The sequence below is a fragment of the Stegodyphus dumicola genome, chromosome X1 (genome assembly GCF_044657685.1).
Source record: "Stegodyphus dumicola isolate Sdum_Otavi_A_Nest chromosome X1, ASM4465768v1".
In the NCBI taxonomy this organism is placed as follows: Eukaryota; Metazoa; Arthropoda; class Arachnida; order Araneae; family Eresidae; genus Stegodyphus; species Stegodyphus dumicola.
This window is the reverse complement of record NC_140780.1, coordinates 164361829-164381102: the sequence shown is the minus strand read 5'-3', so window position 1 is coordinate 164381102 and position 19274 is coordinate 164361829. Positions and strand designations below refer to the sequence as shown.

General features: G+C 36.0%; 1 protein-coding gene across 5 annotated transcripts in view; it reads right to left on the bottom strand.

The window, feature by feature from the left end:
* Window positions 1–3981: 3981 nt before the first annotated feature.
* LOC118190048 (guanine nucleotide exchange factor C9orf72 homolog) overlaps window positions 3982–19274 on the bottom strand; it is a 67154-nt gene continuing 51861 nt past the window's right edge. For 3 of the 5 annotated variants that reach the window (XM_085808389.1, XM_085808391.1, XM_035360738.2), the window contains exon 8: window positions 3982–4242. In XM_085808389.1, coding sequence (XP_085664515.1) covers window positions 4113–4242 — 130 coding nt within the window. In that variant the 3' untranslated portion in view covers window positions 3982–4112. Of the gene's footprint in view, window positions 4243–10913; window positions 11126–14398; window positions 17471–19274 lie in introns of those variants that run through there. The other 2 variants (XR_015038735.1, XM_085808390.1) reach the window with 2 other exon arrangements.

Here is a 19274-nt window from a genome sequence, read left to right as displayed (position 1 = left end):
CAAATATATTAAGTTTGCTAATGTATGGCTGCAAATACTACGGGTGTGTGCACAGCTTTATAGCCCCGGTTCTGGAGGTTGTGGATGATGGTGGAATTTCACATTTTTGCACTTGTTGTTTTATTCACACACATGATTACCCCTGAATGCTTCGTAGTAATTTTCGCCGGGAAGCCAGCTAACTTATTTGTGAGTTAAGAGAAGAAAAAGAAGAAAATAGAAACACGGGAAAAGCATGAAAAAGGAATTAAAAAAATGGAATGATGAAAAAAAAAAAAGAGAGAGAGAGAGAGATCAACGCATCTTTTTTCCTTCCCGTAACTTTCTCTCATTTTCTTTAACCTTCTCCAAGTGGAAGATGCGGAATAAAAACGGGAAAAGATGTGACGTCGGAGAGAGGCAACAGAAGCGGAGAAAAAAGGAAGTGGAGATGACAGAAATTAACTGAGAAAAAAGTCAACCAAAGTAGAAGATAGAAGATGAAGGATGAGGATCTAAAATACAGTGCGAATAATTCTGACTTCTCTTCCTTTCTTATTTCACATCCCTTCCCACATCTTCTTTCCATTAATACTCACCTCTCTCTCCGTATTATTTTCTTTCCTCTTTCCCTGTCTTCTGTTGCAAGAAACAAGAGGTGAAATGAGAAAAAAACAACGGAAAGGAAATGACAGATTACGAGAGCACAGAAGAGTGAATAGGAGAGAAAAGATGCTGATAGTAGAAGGCAGAAGTCAGAAAAGATGAGGCGGTAAAGATGTAGGGTTTTATTTATTTTTTCTAATAGTTATTTTAATTAGTGAACCTCTCCTATTTTCTCGTGTTCCTCTCGCCAGGATGGAAAGATGGAAATGTGTTAGGGTAAACAAGAGTATTTATACTATAGGAGCGAAAAGTTTCGTCAGAGCGGAATTTCGTTATCGTGAGCGCATGCTGCCATTTTCTTCAGGCTGTTAACCTTAATATCGCTATGTATTCTTGCTGCCGAGTTATTATTCTGCCGGGATACGTTTTGAGTCAAGCTGTTGGTTTAAATTAAATTAAACTGTGTAGTCTCGCATTACTCTTTAAGTTTAAACATAGTTCTCTAGAATTGGACATAGTTCTCACCGCAAGTGGTCGGTCTCTAAATTATATTGTGTTCAATAAAAGTGTCTTTTACGCCCTTTCCCTGTTTCACTTCATCTTCAAACCTGTGCGAAAATTCGCAAGGATCAACACTTAAGTAGATCTAGTTACATTTTATGACAGCAAAAACGCCTAGATCTTAGAAATACGTTCTTCACTTCGACTTTCTCCTTTCAGCATATTTGTTTTCTTTATATAGTAGAAAAAAGAACGACGTGAGAACGAAATTTCGCGAACCTTATCTTTTTACCTACTTCTAAATCTATCTAATTTCTTAAAGTCTCTTCTCTCTTCTGCTTTTCAAATCATCTTTTCTCCTCTCATATTTTTTGCGCATGCTTTTTTTGTCTTCTCTTTCTTTCTTCCCCAAGGCTAAAAGAAAAGGAAGTGGGGAAGAGAATAAAATAGGTAGAAAATATGCAAACAGGAAAAGAGGTAAGAGAAGGCAAGAGAAAAAAAAAAAGTTGGAGACAAAGTATGGAAGAAAACAGACATCTGGGGTAAAGAGAAGGAAGACGAAATGCGGTGAGAAATAATAAGAGGACAATCATCTTTTCGTCTCTCACCTTGTTCTCTGTATTCTGTTCTCTTCTCTCTAAAATTTCCTCACTCGCTTTTCTGTTATTTCCTATGCGTCAATTTTCTATTTCCTTATTTTCTTCTTTCAATTTTCCCCTCTTCTTCTCATATTTTCTCTCTTCTTTTGAAAGAAGAAAAGAGAAGAGGAAAATAAGGGGAAAAACTGCGGAGACGAGGTAAAAAAAAAAAAAGAGAAAATATCGATATTTTACGAACAAGATGAAGATTTAAGACAAGATGAAAAAACACTTCTACGAAGAAAAGAAAAGAAAAACTAAGGGATCAAGAAGGCAGAAAAGGAGGCAGGGGAAGACAGAAAATAAGTGATGGGAGGAAGATGTTGACTGAAGACAGTTGCAATTCCCTTCACTTTGCTCCCCTTTAGCAAATTTTCCCCCTTCTCTACACTTATCTATCTTTTATCCCATGTTTCTCCTGCCCCGATGCAATCAAGAGAATAGATCTGCAAATAGATACTTACATAGGCGAATGTGTGTTCTTCTCTCCGAATATTTTCTTCCATAATTTTAGCAGGATCTTTTCCACTTCTTAACTTTTCTGTTTTCTCCACCCCTCCACTTAAAACAACTGGAAAACTCATTTTAACTGAAATGAGTCAATTCCGTGGTTTTGCTTATGCGATTCTATGTACGAATTTCGGAGATGCGGAAATCGGCCACTTTCACAATTTTGTTAAAAACCTATTCTTCTAACAACCACTAGATGCTTACCTTGTATTTACCCTTCTCTAAATTACAAATGACATCAGTTTTCCAAGCATTATTGGCAGTTTCTTTTTATTATTATTGCAAAAAATGTGTCACTTTAATTTTGGACAGGAATATATATATTCTCTCTATGAAAGCTTCCATGTACGTTTTTACCCCGGCTTTATTTTCTCAACCGTTCGTAGCAGACATACATCCAGTTAAAAAATGTTTCAAATGACGCAAATATTCATGCTTGGGCATTCCGAAATTTATATAATCAATTTCGTAAAAATTCTGAAATCTAACTTTTTATATATTCTTCTGATCTCTATACAGATAGTTAGAAAAATTTTATAATCCTTACAGCAAATAAAAAACGTGCGACTTCAATTCGAAATTGTGAAATTTCTGAGCAATTTGTCAAAATGTTTGAATTACAAATTGTAACCAACAAAAATGTCTTGCAGGAACCAAACTTGAGATTTCAGACAAAAAATAAATAAATATTTGAATTGTTTCCCTTTAAGATATTATTATAATTGTTTATGTATGTCCTGATAGATATTCACCAAGTGAAATTTAAAATTCACTTATAATATTTAGTTTGTTAATGAAGTTTTTCATTCTGTTAAAAAAAAAAAAAAATTCTGGCCTATAACTGTTTTCAGCCCATTCGGTCCGCATGCAATTTGAGTTTCGGACCACTGTTCTAGAAAATACTGGTAAGCTTAAACACACGGCTAACTCGTGCTGTTAACTACATAATATAAAATTGAATAAAATTTCTGTTTTAGTGAATTTTTATATGATTATTATATTATGATTCTTATGTAAAAACACTGCATGAGAACATTAATAAGGTACTGATTCAGAAGTCAAACAACAAAAATCAGCGTTAATTCACAAAATTTTCACAGGACTAGTTTCGATGGTTTTACCGAACCATCATCTTCAGCTGCAAAACCGCAAAATTTATTCGGCGTGTTATTGTGTCTTAATTAATAAGGTATTTTTAACGTTTAAAAACTTATAAATAGTTGTGAGAAAATGCTTTTGGCATGCAAATTGCAATAAAATTATAACATAAAGAATGCTACGCACTAGGAAATCACAAAAGTTTATCATTAAATAGCATTTACAGGGAAAAAAAGAAATCTCGAATCATTCCAATTTATTTATTAATCGACCTCAAGCTAAGTTTGAAATGATGACAAAAATCGCAGATTTTGAAATTAAATATGTCGCTCAATTTTTGCCGTAAAGAAGTTAAACGTTTTATACTTTATTCTTTTAAAATAAGTACATTTTTCCTAAATATAAAGACTACGAGAACGAATAAGACGAATAACGAAGTTAGATTTCGAAATTTTTAAAAACTCGATATTTTTTTATTTATTATTTTTTTTTTTAAATTTAAAAAATGCCCTAACTTGAATATTTGCATCATTTAAAACATTTTTGCAACTGGAGTTAAATGTCTATGACTAACGACTGCGAAAATTAAGGCGGGGTAAGAAATTTTGTGGATACGGTGTATAAACATATCAATGACTAATGAAACAACTTATAAATAATCAAAATTTATTTAAATCCAACAGCAATTTACCGAAAATTTAAACGGCCAACAGGTATATAAGGCAATTTTTTTAACATGAAATTGATTTCAGCAGATATTTTCATTACGAAGTAACAGCATTATAAAAGATAGGAACTTATTCCAGGTTTTATCTTTTCAGCATAGCCAAGAAGTACATGAAGATCTTCAAATGTACGCAAACCACACATTGTCATCAAATCACTTTTACTCAAAAGTTTTCCACATTCCCTAAATGACAGGAAAAATAAATAATTATGTAACGAATTCTCCAGTTTTATTCATAAATAAATTTTTAAGCTGTAATATTTAACGAACTATTTACATTTATACACTGTAAAGTTATTTGTTTCTTTTCATCAACCAGTTATTTTATGTTACGCATCTTTACTGTCAGTTCTCCCTTTCCCTTTTCCTGCAAAAATGTAAGTTTTAGCTCGCGCGTGTTTAAATGAGGTAGAAATAGATAGTAATTAAAGTTTCGGATCGCTTAGACACAGCGTGTTCCGCCTGCTGAAGGCCACGTTACTAGTTCAAATTCTCCGATAACACTGCGATAGCGTTGCTTTATTCTTGCCAATAGTACTTGTCACGCCGGTATAGGTTTGAGCCAACTTGCGTGCTATTTATTTTTGTGCAGCCCTTGGCTAATTTGGGACTTAGATTTATTTTAAATTTGCAATTCCTTATTTTTTAGTTACGCCATAAATGCTGACAGGTTTTGTAAGCACAAAAAGTGTCTTTTTAAAAGCACAAAAAGTCAATTATTTGAGTTCTGAATAAAAGGATCTTTTACACCCTTCTTACGCTTCTGTGCGATGAACTAGACATAGCGATAATTCGCCTACGTCTTCACAAGAGTCTTGAATAAATGGATGCTACCAAGAGAGTGAGACTCTATAGTGGCTTCCCAGCTTCAGAACCCTATCTCAAGAAAATCGTACGTTTTTAATCTGCTCCCCCCAATGTCGCAAGCCCACCTGCACCAGTTAGTCCCATGGAGGTATTTGGAATTATTATGAATACTTTGCAGGCAGATTTGAAACCTGCAGTGATTTTCGACAGGAAAGTCTCAGCACCTAATTTCCTTGAACAATTAAATTCGCATTTTGTACTGTATCCAATGCCAGAAGTGCAGAAATTTTCAATAGCAACTGTCGCTTTAAGAGGACAGGCTTCTAGTTGCCATAAATGCATTAAAAAATTTGTTTTGGGGTGAGTCAGGGAGTGACACCTCTAAATTTGAAATATTTAAAAGTGCTATCATCAAAAGTGTTCCCCATTGCGAAAGATACGACTAAGCTCGAGGCAGAACTGTTCAGTAAGTATCAGTTTAAAGCTGAAGAACTAGCTAATTTTATTTTGTGGAAAATCCAAATTTTTAATTTGTTGTATGACAAAAGACCTGACGAGGAGATAATACAAATTATTTTACCTAAGATGTTACCTCAAATACAAGATTTCTTTGAATTAAGATCCCAATGACACTTGAGAATCTATCTGAGCTCGCAGTCAAATTCGAAAGCAGGCGTGCAAGGAAAAGGACATCGAGAGGCGAAATGGGCAAAATTTTAGGCCTGCACCACAGCAAAGGCCACAGTTTTGCCAAAATAAGCATTTTGGAAACAGGCAAAAAATTTCAACCTCGAGTGGCGGCCGCTAAAATGAAAGGCAAAAGAGAAAACAGGGGCAAAGTATAAGAAAAATTTTAACTAAGCACGTGTATAGAGGATAAGAGGTAACAGTTACGCCGGAGGCAAGAAAATCCCTCTAAATTTCATTTAAATGCCGTATTTGCTTAAAATTTAGCATTCCCAATAGTGCAGGTATTGCTAAATAATATCCGTGCTGATGCATTGCTAGGCACTGGGGCTCCGTGTAGTTTTCTATAGTCTAACAGCTATAGACTGTTCGATATTGCCGGAGCAAAAGGTATTGCCGCTCAAGGCAAGCAGTGCACGTTCATAGGTAAAAGTGCACCGCACGTTCAGATTAAAAATGAACAGCAAAAGGTCGTATTCTTTGTTGTGAAAAGTTCAATAGCAATATCACAAAATAATTAAAAGAGCATATTTTCAGAATTTCCAATACACAGTCTCGCACGCTGGAGATAAAAATGTCCCCCCCCCCGTACAGTGTTCCCATTGCTCGCTTTGAAATCGTTGAGTTTGTTAATCAAAAATTCGCTAAAGCGTTACAAACTATAAAATCGATAATAAAACAAATTCCAAATTAGGGCTTCCAGACGCCCATATCCAGTGGAGGATTACGTTATTTAAAATTTGATGGCTCTAGGTACCTTTGGTTTATTATAATACATATATTTATGCAGATTCTTCATTATTTAATTTCTTTAAATATAACACAGGGCGATAACATTTCAATTCAACAGCATTATCACAAAATATTTAAAATCAGCATACCCATAGAATTTTCGATGCACAGATTCGCGCGCTGGAGATTAAAATTTTTATTTTTCGTACAGTGTTGCCATTGCTCGCTTTGAAATCTTTAAATTTGTTAATCAAAAATTCGTTAAAGTTTTGCAAAATTTGAAATAGATAATAAAACAATTCGAAATGCAAAATTCCGGCTTCCAAGTGGCCATCTTCGGTTGGAAGACTACGTTATTAAAAATTTGCCATGCAGACAGATCGTTCGCCGCTTGATAAAGTCCATAAGCGGCTATTGACCTTGAACAAAGCTCAGATCGCATAAATTTAAGAGTGTTAGAGGAAAAACTCAATTAGGATGTTGGGGTTTTAATTTTTTAATTTAATCGTTAAAAATACTTTGTCTCTTTGCGTACCACCTATTTTTCTCTTGCGTACCTCCAGTGGTACACATACCACCGGTTGAGAACCCTGGCTGAGGCTATATTCTCAGTTAACACCGTAACGCTAGCCATAATAAAAGTTATGGTCACATTTCTCATGTTGTTCCACTGAGGATGAGGCTACCGCCCAGGAGACTGCACAAAGTAAGTCAGTCATAAGGAAGAGTACTGTTCATCGCGTATAATATATAGCGCACATTCTGCTTATTTTTCGGAAGTAATGAATTTGAAATTTCAGCCGAATCCTTAGATGATGATACAGCGATGTAAAAGTACTGCTCTTGCTCGGTATAATATCATGTACCATTTCAAAAAATGATAGAGCAATAAAAAAAATCATGCCTTCTATCAAAGCACTGCATAAGCAGAGAGATTTTGGTCAGATGTTACTTGCCTTATTTGAGCAATAATGCTATGGGAAAACAGCAATCAGCTAGTTTTGTTGTACATTTTCAAAAAATGACGGCCAGTTTCTATTTGGCGCCCTTTTCTAAGTTATATTCCCCCCTCCAACTCTTTTATCTTCTAAAAGCATTTTGAATCGTAATACACCACGTGTACTGAATTTGTAGATACGGAGGCAGAACTGTGCATTGGATGCCAGTTTACACGATTCAGTTCCTTGGATGAATAAATCGATCAAATTTAGGTCATGTAAAGTTCTTTGCTTATCTAGACATATGTAGATAAATTAGATGCTTGCTGATATAGGTAAATTAGAACCATTAATTGGTTCTTTAACTTGCACATCGAAAAATATTTAATTTCTTGGATAAGTAACGCAGGTTTTATGAAGCCGAACTTTTGGCTTATACCTTCTCATTTCAAAAGCCATATCATTTATGCTCTTAAATGCAGAAAAAAGACAAGTGTGCTTTTTTTGGCGGGGAGATACTCTAAATAACGTACGCTAGCTGATTCAAAAGTTTTAAGACTGATTTTTCTCTTTCACAGCATACTGAAACACACGCTACAACATTTCATTCCTTAATTAACTTGAACACTACTATGACTGGACAGGTGATTTATCATTCTTTCTGTGAAAGTAACTGTAAATTCAGAAGTTTAAACAACTCTTTTATTTAAACTTTAACTTAATAGCTTGTTCTTACAATTTAAATCTCCGCAGCTTATAGGATTTCAGATAACATATAATGTGCATTTAAAATTCAAAGTAAAATTAATGATTGGAGATTCACAGTGAAGAAGCCTAACAACCGTTGGTTAAATTTTAACTAATGCGCGAGTGATTCTGCTAGCAAAGAATTCGGATAACGTAAATCTTAGAGTTGGAAGAGAGAGCAGAACTACGGTCAGCGTCGCTGCCAAAGCTCTCTGTCTAACTTTCAAGAACTTTGTTCTTGTATACGCATATCTTACTTAGATCCTGGTGTGAGACAGCAAAAAGCAGATTTAGATCATACAGCTCAAATAAAAAGATAATGGTTTAATTAACATAATATTCTAAAAGTAGAGTCCTTCTTACTTATTACACTTTTCATAATGCTTTATAAGCAATCTAAAACATCGAATAGAGTGTTTTTGTGACACCTTCTTTTGCAGTGTCCATGGGCCTTTTCCATTTCCTTATTTGAACACAGCCACTTTCAGCTGCCATCTCAGTGTTCAAAATGCTTAGAAATCCACTGGAGCTAAGTCCAGTTTATATGCTATATATTATACTACTACTCATCAGTTTCTAATATTACCGAAAATGCTTAAACATGCGGCCGAGCGTTGTCCTGAAGTATAAATTACTTCCCAGCAAATCCGATCTTTCCGATCCTTCGCAAACGAGTTTCAAGTGTTTCACTAAAAGTTACTGTTCACTGTCTGACCATGTGTAGGTAATGTTGGCATCCATATCAACAGCGGATAACTTAAGAAAATAGACTTTATCCATCAGTTGTGGGTTACGTTTTGAACGGCCTCAACTACTGAAATACTGAAGGGCGACTATGCAAGCTATGACATTTCAAGTGTTTTGTTACCGTTCTTCCCAAGTTTAATACAAAATTTAATCAAACCACTGCTGTATAGTCATAGAGACGTCTACTTCATCAGGCATGACAAACACACTGCGTACTTCCACTTGCTGTGATAAAATACTGAAGGATGTGGCTGTTCAACTTCAGATTTCAAACACGCCATGCAACATAGGCGTATGGTGGCCAAACCTCTATCAATTAGCCAAACCTCTATCATTAGCCAAACCTCTATCAATCCGATGTTTTGCAACGTAAATCATGCTACTCATACGGCAAAAATACTTGTATTTTCTTTCTCCATAATTCACTTTTACGAAGTCCTGTTCAATAATGTTACAATTAATGATGACCTACGTAGCACAAACTGTTCTGCGGTACTTCCAATGCTAGTGAAAAGTGGCACATGTCACTTTAGTGGACCAATGCTTGCGGCTTGGATGCTGTACTTCCATCATACCTATATCAACGGCACCAACCTAATATACTTTATCAACACGGTGTAGGTCATTTTCTGGAGGCCAATACTGCAGGAAGTCTTCTTGAAAATGACTGATATAACTTTTGCTCAATCTTTAAATGGTTGGAAATGACATCGTCATGTGCAAGTGTGCACAAAACACGAGAATTGAAGATCAACACATACATGAAGAACATCAGTTTCTTTTACTTTTAAAAATGTAACAAATGCAATATTCAGAGAAATCATATAAAGTCTTCGAGGTTTCGGGCACAAGCTGCAACACAATCCAATCCTGAGATCGACGGCGTATGGAATCATGGCCGTTTTGAAATTTACTCTCGGAAGGCCGCGGTAGCTACATAGATGGATGCGACAAATTTCTCCTCGCTGTACACAGATGTTCTTTTCCGGGGATCGACTGTGAGCAATCCCGGCGTTCTGGCTCAGTCAATATCCAGACACACTCGACTTCTGTCGGAAAATGAACAGTCTTTACAATGAGTAGAATCATCGTTTATATAGTATAATATATAGTTTATATGCTATATATTATACTACTACTCCATCAGTTTCTAATACGACCGAAATGCTTAAACATGCGACCGAGCGTTGTCCTGAAGTATAAATCACTTCCCAGAAAATCCGATCTTTCCGATCCTTCGCAAACGAGTTTCAAGGAATGTGTTCAGGCTTGGCAGGGATCATATGCTACTGTCTTGTCTGCCCCTTGGTTTGAGGACGTTACATGACTAGATTTATAAGGGCAGGTGGATTTGCAAGGGATTTGTCCGGGGCAAATTGGCTCAATCTAGTCAACATTGGGGGACAGATCCTTTGACTTGAGTTCTCTTTGTTGACGATTGTGATAAAGCGCTGTGTTTACCCAGACTGTGATTTTTTTGTCCCCCTGGGTTGATCGGGGGGGCGAGTTAACCTCCTTGGATCGCCTCCAAGACTTGCGGCGTCCCTTAAAGGGACATTCACACTGGAGTTTGTGCTAACGAAATCATTTCCATGTGTCAAGTAGCTCCGCTTTACATGAAGTGCAGATTTTTCAACTCGTTTCACTATGAGGGAAAACTTGTTTCTTAGCTGCATTGGCTTTGCTAAATATCTCCGTTAACCTAGATAAACTCCAGTGTGAACGGCCCTTTACATGCCACAGTACGCATTATTGACACATATTTGGAAGCATGTCCGGCTAGAAATCAGTAGGATTGGAGTTGAAATCCCGGCGAAGGCATCGTTGATTTCTCATGGTTCCCGTTCCTAGTAAATATAATGCTCGCTCGAGCTAAAATGTAGGGAAAATGGGCGCTCGAGCTCGAGTAAAGTGGGCGCTCGAGCTAAAATGTAGTGAACGGTAATTCGTCATCACGCTTTGGCATTTGGGTCCCCAGTTTCCTTGCCAATTCTTAAGTAGGTTGTAAGATGTTTTCTTTCTTTTCACAGCGTACTTCGTGGCATTATTGGAAGCACGTCCGGCTAACAATCGAGAGTTCCGGAGTTCGAATACCGAAGCCAGAACTCATTTTTCACATTCCCTGCTCCAATAAAATTCAGAAAAATTTTACACAATTTATTTGCCAGATTTCGGGAGTAATTTGATAGCATTTACTTAGTGATTTGCATCTGCTCTGGTGCGAAAGGATAATCATTGTAAGTCGTGCAGCTCCGTCGAATATTCTAAGTCCTCCTCGTAGTTCTCGTCTGCGTCATCTGAAATCTTCATATAGTTGCCTTCTGTGACTCAAGATTCTTGTTATATAAACAACGGCTTCGTCCAACCATTCAAACATAAGCGTGGGAAAGGACTGACCCACTGACCCGCTAACATATGAGAAGAATAATTTAGAATAAAAACAAAAATGCATCTAAAGAAAGCATGAAACAATTAAACAATAATTTTAGAAAGAGAATAATTAATAATGATTACCAATTAAGACTGTTAACATCTAAATAAATGATATAGTTGGAAGGTACCTTTGAATCGAAGTTAGGGAAGGTATTTTTTGTTCGCAGGCAGACGATGCGATATCATCGAGATGCTGCCGCTAATAGTCTGCTCAGTAAATAAATAGTGCTCCAGGTCCATGAATAGCTCCAGTCATATTCAAAGCAGCTTGATAAGCTAACTCGAAAGTAGTGTAAAAAAAGTTGGATCGAGTTGATAGAAGTTTAGACTCAAACGGCAGGAATTTTTAAAGGCACAGACTAAGATGAAAACGTCACAAACCACATATAACTCATGATAAGTATCGTGGTTGGTAAGACCAAAGGCTTTCCAAATGGTCTTGGCATGAGTATAGTCCTTGTCGTTAATGGGCTCTTCTGTTAGATTGGAATAAAATGCAGAAAGGTGAGGGTAGCTCAGAATCATCAAAACAAGAGAAATCAATACATTCATATGGATAAACACCTTTAAAAAGAAAGAAAGCTATCTAAGCATTAACACAATAAAACCACACTTTAATAAGTTTTAATAACTCTGATGAGTATTCATATGAGAAAAATAACTGTTCAGAAAATTTACCTTTTCTAAGTAGAAAATCTGTTTTTTTCTCATATATGGGCCCGCACGAGACCGATTTGATCCTTTTCCAAATTCGCAACAAACTTTTCTATGCTGCGCTGAGAAACATTCAACACTGTATTGAGACTATCAATACAGTGTTGAATCTATAAATTTTTCAAAATTATTTAAATTGTAAAATTTATTAAAATTATTAATTTTTCAAAATTACCAATTGGTATACAGGTCAAGGTCTTTCCTTTGATCTCACCGAAACTTTCCATCATCTAGTGCACATCGTACGTCCAAAGATCATGAAACAGCATAGGAATGTAGTAGTCATGCTTGAAGTTCAAACTGCAACTGTTATGAGCATTTAATCTTAGACAAAAGTCCAGAATTACCACTGTCAGCTTCTTAAGTCATAGTTTCAAAATATGCATGATGAATGCAGTAAGAATGATCGATTCTAAAAGCGGCTACTTTACAATGTTTCGGCATTGCCAAGTTACTTAAGATGCAGTGGCAAAAAGTTTGTGTCTCTACTCCATGACACATACGTTAAAAAAAAAAAAAAAAAAAAAAAAAAAAAAAAAAGACTACATCTATACATCTATTAACTGCTACTTTTTGGATAAGTCTGTGTCACCCCTGCTACTTGAGTTCAGAGGAATTTTTTTGCATGCTAATAAGAAAAATTAGTTACAGTTATTATTGACTGTAGAAAATAATTCAAATATTTACTTTATAACTTTTCAGGGAGTGTGCATAAATATGAAGAGTGGCTGCTTCTTACATAGCTTGATCTTCCGCAGCAAAGATTATTACCTCATTTGTCTTAAACAGCTTGGTTATAGCTTCTTCGTGAATGAGAGTAGCTAAGAAATGGTCGACAGCATCTCTTCTCTGGTAGGTAAACCAGAGGTTTATATAATTAATCAGTGAGTTCAATAATAGAATAATATTAGGCAGATGGCATATGCTTGGCAAGAGAAGTAGTTGAGGCTTCATTAAATTGCTTTCTAACTCTGTGTAGATGGCATAAGGGGCAGGGGACTAAATCTGAGGCTTGTCAAATTTTAGCCACTTGTTTTTATGTATGTGTGCTTCATAATCTTTTATACCAGCACTCTTTTTCTTAAAGTGATGTAATAAGTTATCACAATAAAATCTTGCATTTTTGTTTTGGTAAGCCCAGCAAGAAGTCTTGATATGTTCTTAATAAGGCAATAATGCCTCTTCTTGACATCAAAGATTGATATAGAAGTCACCAAAAAAAGAAAATTCTCTTTAATCGACAGTGAGTATGAAATCCACAAACTTGAGGAAAAACATGTACGCAAAGCAATGGTTAAAAAAAATGTAAAATAAATTAACATTTTGACTTTTGGTGAACTGAAGAAGCAAAATCTTCCAACTGGAGATACTGATGAATAGGCCATTAATTTTCTCGAACTTGTCAAACTGGTGAATGGGGGTGAGGAAAGACCATTGACCAAATGGGGACCATTCAAAATAAATACTTACATCAAATAACAAGTCTTGATTTACACAGGGAATGGTGAAACCAAGAGTGAAGCAAACAATGCAATAGCACGAGCAAAAATGATGCAATGAATATATTATGTAATTGCTTAATGAAGCTCCAGCAGGCGCTTTAACAAGATATATAAGTTAAACTTCTGACAACACATGTCTTGAGTGAAATAGCAGGTGAAACGTCCTAGAAAAGACAAGACAGGAATGGAGATTGAGGTACTTTGCCATGAAATGACACTGAGCCATTCAAGTAGACTACACCACATGACTACTCACACTGAATCAGAGGGAATTAATTTAGCGAACAGAAAACAATTACATTTCCTCCACTTCGAGTTAACTGCAAGACAGAAAGTGCTAACTTCAGTTTTTGGATAAATCATTTTGTCATCCTGCATTTTTCAGCAATTTCCACAAGATTTTGAAGAAAATTGCTGAGATGTATTTTAGAATTTCTTTCTGGTTCATCAGTTGCTGCCGCATTGTAACTCTCTGCGTGTACATGGGGTGACTATTTTTCTAGGATTCTTTCCTACACCTAGGAGCAGTACTGGCAGTTTTGTTTTGTTACTCTTAATTGGGGGCCCATCAGCGGCCGACCTGTAAAATAGCTGAACACGGTAGTTCGGTCCGAGGTTCGAATCCTGTGAACGGGCTGGCTGCATGGGCGCTTTTGTGGTTTTCCCCATATGTAACGTCTATACGAGCCAGTTTCCTTTAGAAAATCCTCCACGAAGGCATCCTTCTCCTTAGGCAGATAGCCCTTGAGGCTTTGCTGTAATCACATACACCTAGTCTTGATTAGGAATGATGACTTTATAAAGTATTTTCTGTATGTTTTGGGGTGAAACATACTCTGAAGGAAGCAACATGCCTTAATTTGCACTTTATACATGTTAGCTCTTATCTTTTGGGAGCTGCCAAGTACATATCAAGTGCCCTTATCCACACTTGCGATATCTGGGGTAGTTATTGCAACATCTGTAGCACATCACAGGTTTACCAGGTCGATTGTTAGTCGGTACCAGTCACATTTATCCAAAAGAGTCTTGATAAAATAGATGTTTCTCTCTGTATCCATTCTCTTGATGGAATGAAAACAACATTAAGTTTCTCTTCAGATTTTTTATTTGTCCCAGTAAATGAGAAATGAGCACGGGATGGCCATTGTTTCAAAGCTCAGTCAGTATTTCTTCTTCATTCCTGTCGACAAGTTTGGTACAATGCGAAAAACAAATGCTAAGACAGTTCAATAAAGACAGTCATGAATTGCAATCTGTATTAAAATAAGTATCAGTATTCAGAGCATATAAAGTTGCAAACTCACTTTTCAATCCTCAAATTTGCTGTGCTGTAACATTCAAACTGTGATCTTAGCTTTTGATTGCATGCGAAATATTCTTACCTCCCTCCTTCGCTACCTGTGCACTTCTTTTTTGAATCACAGTCAAGTACATCAATCAGTTATGTTAGAACATTGCTCTAAAATAGCAATCAGTGAAGTAATTATAATAAAACTAATTTATTAATCCCAAACTGTTATCTTTATTTTCATGTAGCATACACAGAAAACATGAAATATTTATTTATATCAAACAGGAAGTTTATTTGCTGAATTAGATTTTCCCCCCTCAGTGAGACTTCAGGGCCACTAAAATACACTTAATATCTGCATCATTTTTACTGGAGGAATAAACTTTGCTGAATGACAAGGAAACCATTTGATAGGATTAGAGCTGAAATTTAAAAGCTTAGATTTCAAGGACCTATTTAATATGACAGATTCTGTAAGACACCTAGCCATTAATCTGCATGGTTTTTGTTAGATTTTTTATAAAGAATTTTAAAATACCAAATTTTACTTTTAAAAATCATTTGCATACCCTTGATTACCACCAACCCACAGGTCCTTAGAACATAGTTTATGAATTTCTGGTTTATAGTGCTTTCCTTCTTTTTTCTTGCATATATATAATATTCTTTACCTACTTCAGTAGAATATTACAATGTACAATACAGATTTTATTTCTTCGATTTTCAAGGAAAGTTCATTTGATTTCATGAGTATTCCCCTCTGTTACAAAATTAAGCACTGCTCTAACTTAGATGTGAACTTAATTCTATTAAAGGACATACCAGAAAAAACAGCATACACTTAGAACAACGAATAAAAGCAAAGAAAAATGTTGCTGTATATTCCAACAGTAACAAGTTTTAAAATCTCACATTTAGTGGTATGATTTTTCAAAGGAGGATTCAAATTTGAATTTTGAGAAACAGCAATATTAACAATTAGCAAGTTATTAATGTTTGTCTTAGTTTACTAGCAAAATCATAAATTGTAAGCACAGATATAAATGTCCTATACACATATTTTTTAGTCTTACTATAAAATATCATTTTGAGATTTAATAAAATTACGACATGTAATCTTAGACAAAAGTCCAGAATGACCCCAATCGCCTTCCGTAATCATAGTTTCAAAATCATGTTGCATGCGTACGGGTTCATTATGAACTGAATGCAGAAGTCCGATGAAAAGTGAATAAAATATATTATTATCACAACAAATAAAACAAAATACTTAAAGTTCCTCAGATATTCGTACAATATCCCAAAATCTCATAGTAATTATCTTTTAAACTACTAAAAACTTTCAACAGAACTTAATTTAAAACAGAGCAAGGTCTTCTTGACAGGGCGTCGGCGTTTCCGTGTGAGGATAATTTCCGATGACGGATAGTGATGTCATGTTCCTGGAGTCTCTGTATCCACCTGGCTATTTGACCCTGAGGATTCTTGAAATTTAAAAGCCAGGCCAATGATGTGCGGAGCAGGAATTTTCTGCCGTATAGATAATGATGGAAATTTTCTATGGTTTTGACTATGGCGAGCAACTTTTTTTCTGGTGACACAGTAACTCCTCTTCGGTTTAGGACAGGCACTTGCTCCAATAAGCCACTACACGTTCTTGGCCGTCTATTTCTTGGGACAAAAACAGCACCGACACTTTCATTGCTCGCATCACGTGTCAAGAATAAATGGTCTGTCGAGTTGAGGATACGACAGGATTGAAGCAGATGTTAAAGCTTCCTTTAAGTTGCTAAATGCATCCTCGCTTCTTTTGTCCACAAGAATTTTTGCTTGCTCTCTGTTAGCTTTTTAAGGGTCTTGCGATGGAAGAAGTCTTCCATGAATCTCCTATAGTACGTGCAAAGCCCTAGGAAGCTTCTCAGCTGATGGACATTTTTGGGACGTTTCCAGGATTTAACAGCTGACACCTTTTCAGGATCCGTGCATACACCTTCTGCAGAGATGATATAAGTAAGTCACTTCCTGTCGGAATAATTTGCATTTAGCGGGACTCAACTTTAAATTAACTTCTCTTAGTTTCTGAAGCAACTTTCTAAGATTTTCTAGATGTTCTTCAAAAGTCTTTCTGACGATGATAATATCATCCAAGTATATCAGACAGGGCTCGTAGGAAAGACCTTTCAAAACAGCCTCCATTAGGCGTTCGAATGTAGCTGGCGCACTGCAGAGTCCAAACGGCATCACATAGAACTGCCGAAGTCCTTGTCCCGTAGTAAATGCCATCTTTTCTTGGTCATCAGGATGTATTTCTATCTGCCAATACCCACTCTTTAAATCATGTGTTGAGAACAACTTGCTTCCAGAAAGATTGTCCAGAATGCCTTCAGTTCTAGGAAGAGGGTAACTGTCTTTCTTCGTAAGCTCATTCAACCGGCGATAGTCAATGCAAAATCTTGTTGAGCCGTCTTTCTTTCTGACGAGCACGATGGGAGATGCCTATGGACTTGCTGAAGGCTCGATGACATCGCCTTCTTCTATATCCTTTAAACGTGTTCGTACCTCTTCCTGTTTAGCAATCGGTAGATGTCTTGGGTGTTGCTTGATTGGTGGATGATCGCCGGTATCGATTCTATGTTGCGTCAAACTGGTTCGACCCACGTCAGAAGGTGAGCGGGAGAAAACATGTTAAAGATCTTTAATGACATGATCGGCAGCATTCCTATCTCCATCGTTTAATTGCGTATTCTGCAATAATTCCGATCTAATGCTCTCTGAAGACACGGATTCTGGGATGTTATTCTTTCTTTCAACTGTTACGGAGAAAAAATAAATATTATTAAAATTACTTTAAAACTTTTAACTTCTTTACTTCTCCTTCTAGTGTCGCGACATAAAAGAAAATCAAAACAAACAAACTACTACTCTGATAATAATAAAACTTTTCCTACTCTTTAAATCAAAAGGAAAATATCCTCCTTGGTGTTTTGGTAGAATCAAAGATTATTTATCAAAGCCAAAATGTTCAATGTACTTCCGCAAGACAATCATTAACACGCTATCTCTCTCTAAGATAAAACGATATCAGCTCTCCAACCTGAAAACACATAAATTTCAATGCAACTCTAGAGATAGCCCTAAAACACTTTACATTTAAATTACAACACAGAACTCTTCAAAACACCAGAGAAAGATAAGTCTCACTCTAAAGAAGTCTAATCACCAGTTAAAATTAATTAACTAAGTCGATCGCATAAAATTAGTTTTTGTACTACCACACATAAAACACATAAAATTAATTTTTCTACTACCACAATAAGATTTACCCAGTTTCGAAAATAACTAAATCAACAAACACATTTATTAAATATTCCAAACATAATTTTAGATAGCTGGCCAGACTACCCCTATAAAAGATAATCTACAAATTTTCTCATAATTTCTCATTTGATCGCTTATCTCTAATTACGAGTATGAATACTACAAATCAATAATTAATAATTTAGAATATGGAACAATTTATCCTCTGACATTTAGTAATCAATTAAATTACTTGATATAATAGTGAAATTGCAATAACTTAATTGAAAAATTTCTTTTCAGAAATATTTATTTTAAGGCATATTGAAATTAAATAAACATGAACATTAAACATTAAAAAAAAAAAAAAATCACTCCCTCTATATGGACAAAACACTAGTAGAAAAAACATCTAAATGAGAGGAAACAAAAATTCACTCATGGAATCCGCGTACACAAGTCTCACGGACCCGGGGAGATGCCCGGATCTAGTCACAAATCATCGAAACAATGTACAAAATTTCATCGTTGTCAGGAAAACCGATACTGAAGTCTGTTCAAGGTACAACGAGAATTTTTTCATTAGTTCCAGCGCTATACTCTGTCTAGTAGCATTTTAACTCTAAAATCAGCCTTCCCTTTCATTTCGAAGTTTCTCTGAAGATAACCGCAGGAGATGGACAACAGACCACGGCAGAATTTAGGAGACGACGACAACGGCAAACATAAGGGAATAACGACTACTCTCTTTCCATATTTTCCAAAGTAATCTGGAACTTTAGCGCGAGCAATTCGAACTCAATTCTTCCCTAAGGGGGGAAAAATGCCAGCGACAAATTTTTCAAACAAAATCTGCCGGTCAGGTATAACACTAGACCTATTACCCAGATCTTCCATCATAATCGCCCACGTCTGTCAAGAAGGGAGTCCGCCATGCGTTCGGACGGGTGTCCGTAGCCCAAAACCATGGGGAAGCCTTAACTTTAACCGCGAACGGCGGCTGCCCCCTCCGCTTCCCTTCAGAAGAGTAGGTAAGGACTCGCTCAAAAAAAAAATCTCACAAAATCTGCTCCTGCCTCTCGTGCAACAGCTTAAGAAGCCTTGGTTGACGCTCAAAATGTAATGCCTCTAATTCCCTATCGGCTCAAACATCACTAAAATTAAAAATTAGCCAATTTTAAACAAAACTGGAATCCTCTGTAGCCAACTAGAACAAGAGCAATAAACCAATAAACATTCTAAGAAAATCAGTCCTCTCTTTTAAAATGACAAACCCTCGTTGCCGCGCAACCACAGGAATATTTTCAATCGTAATTC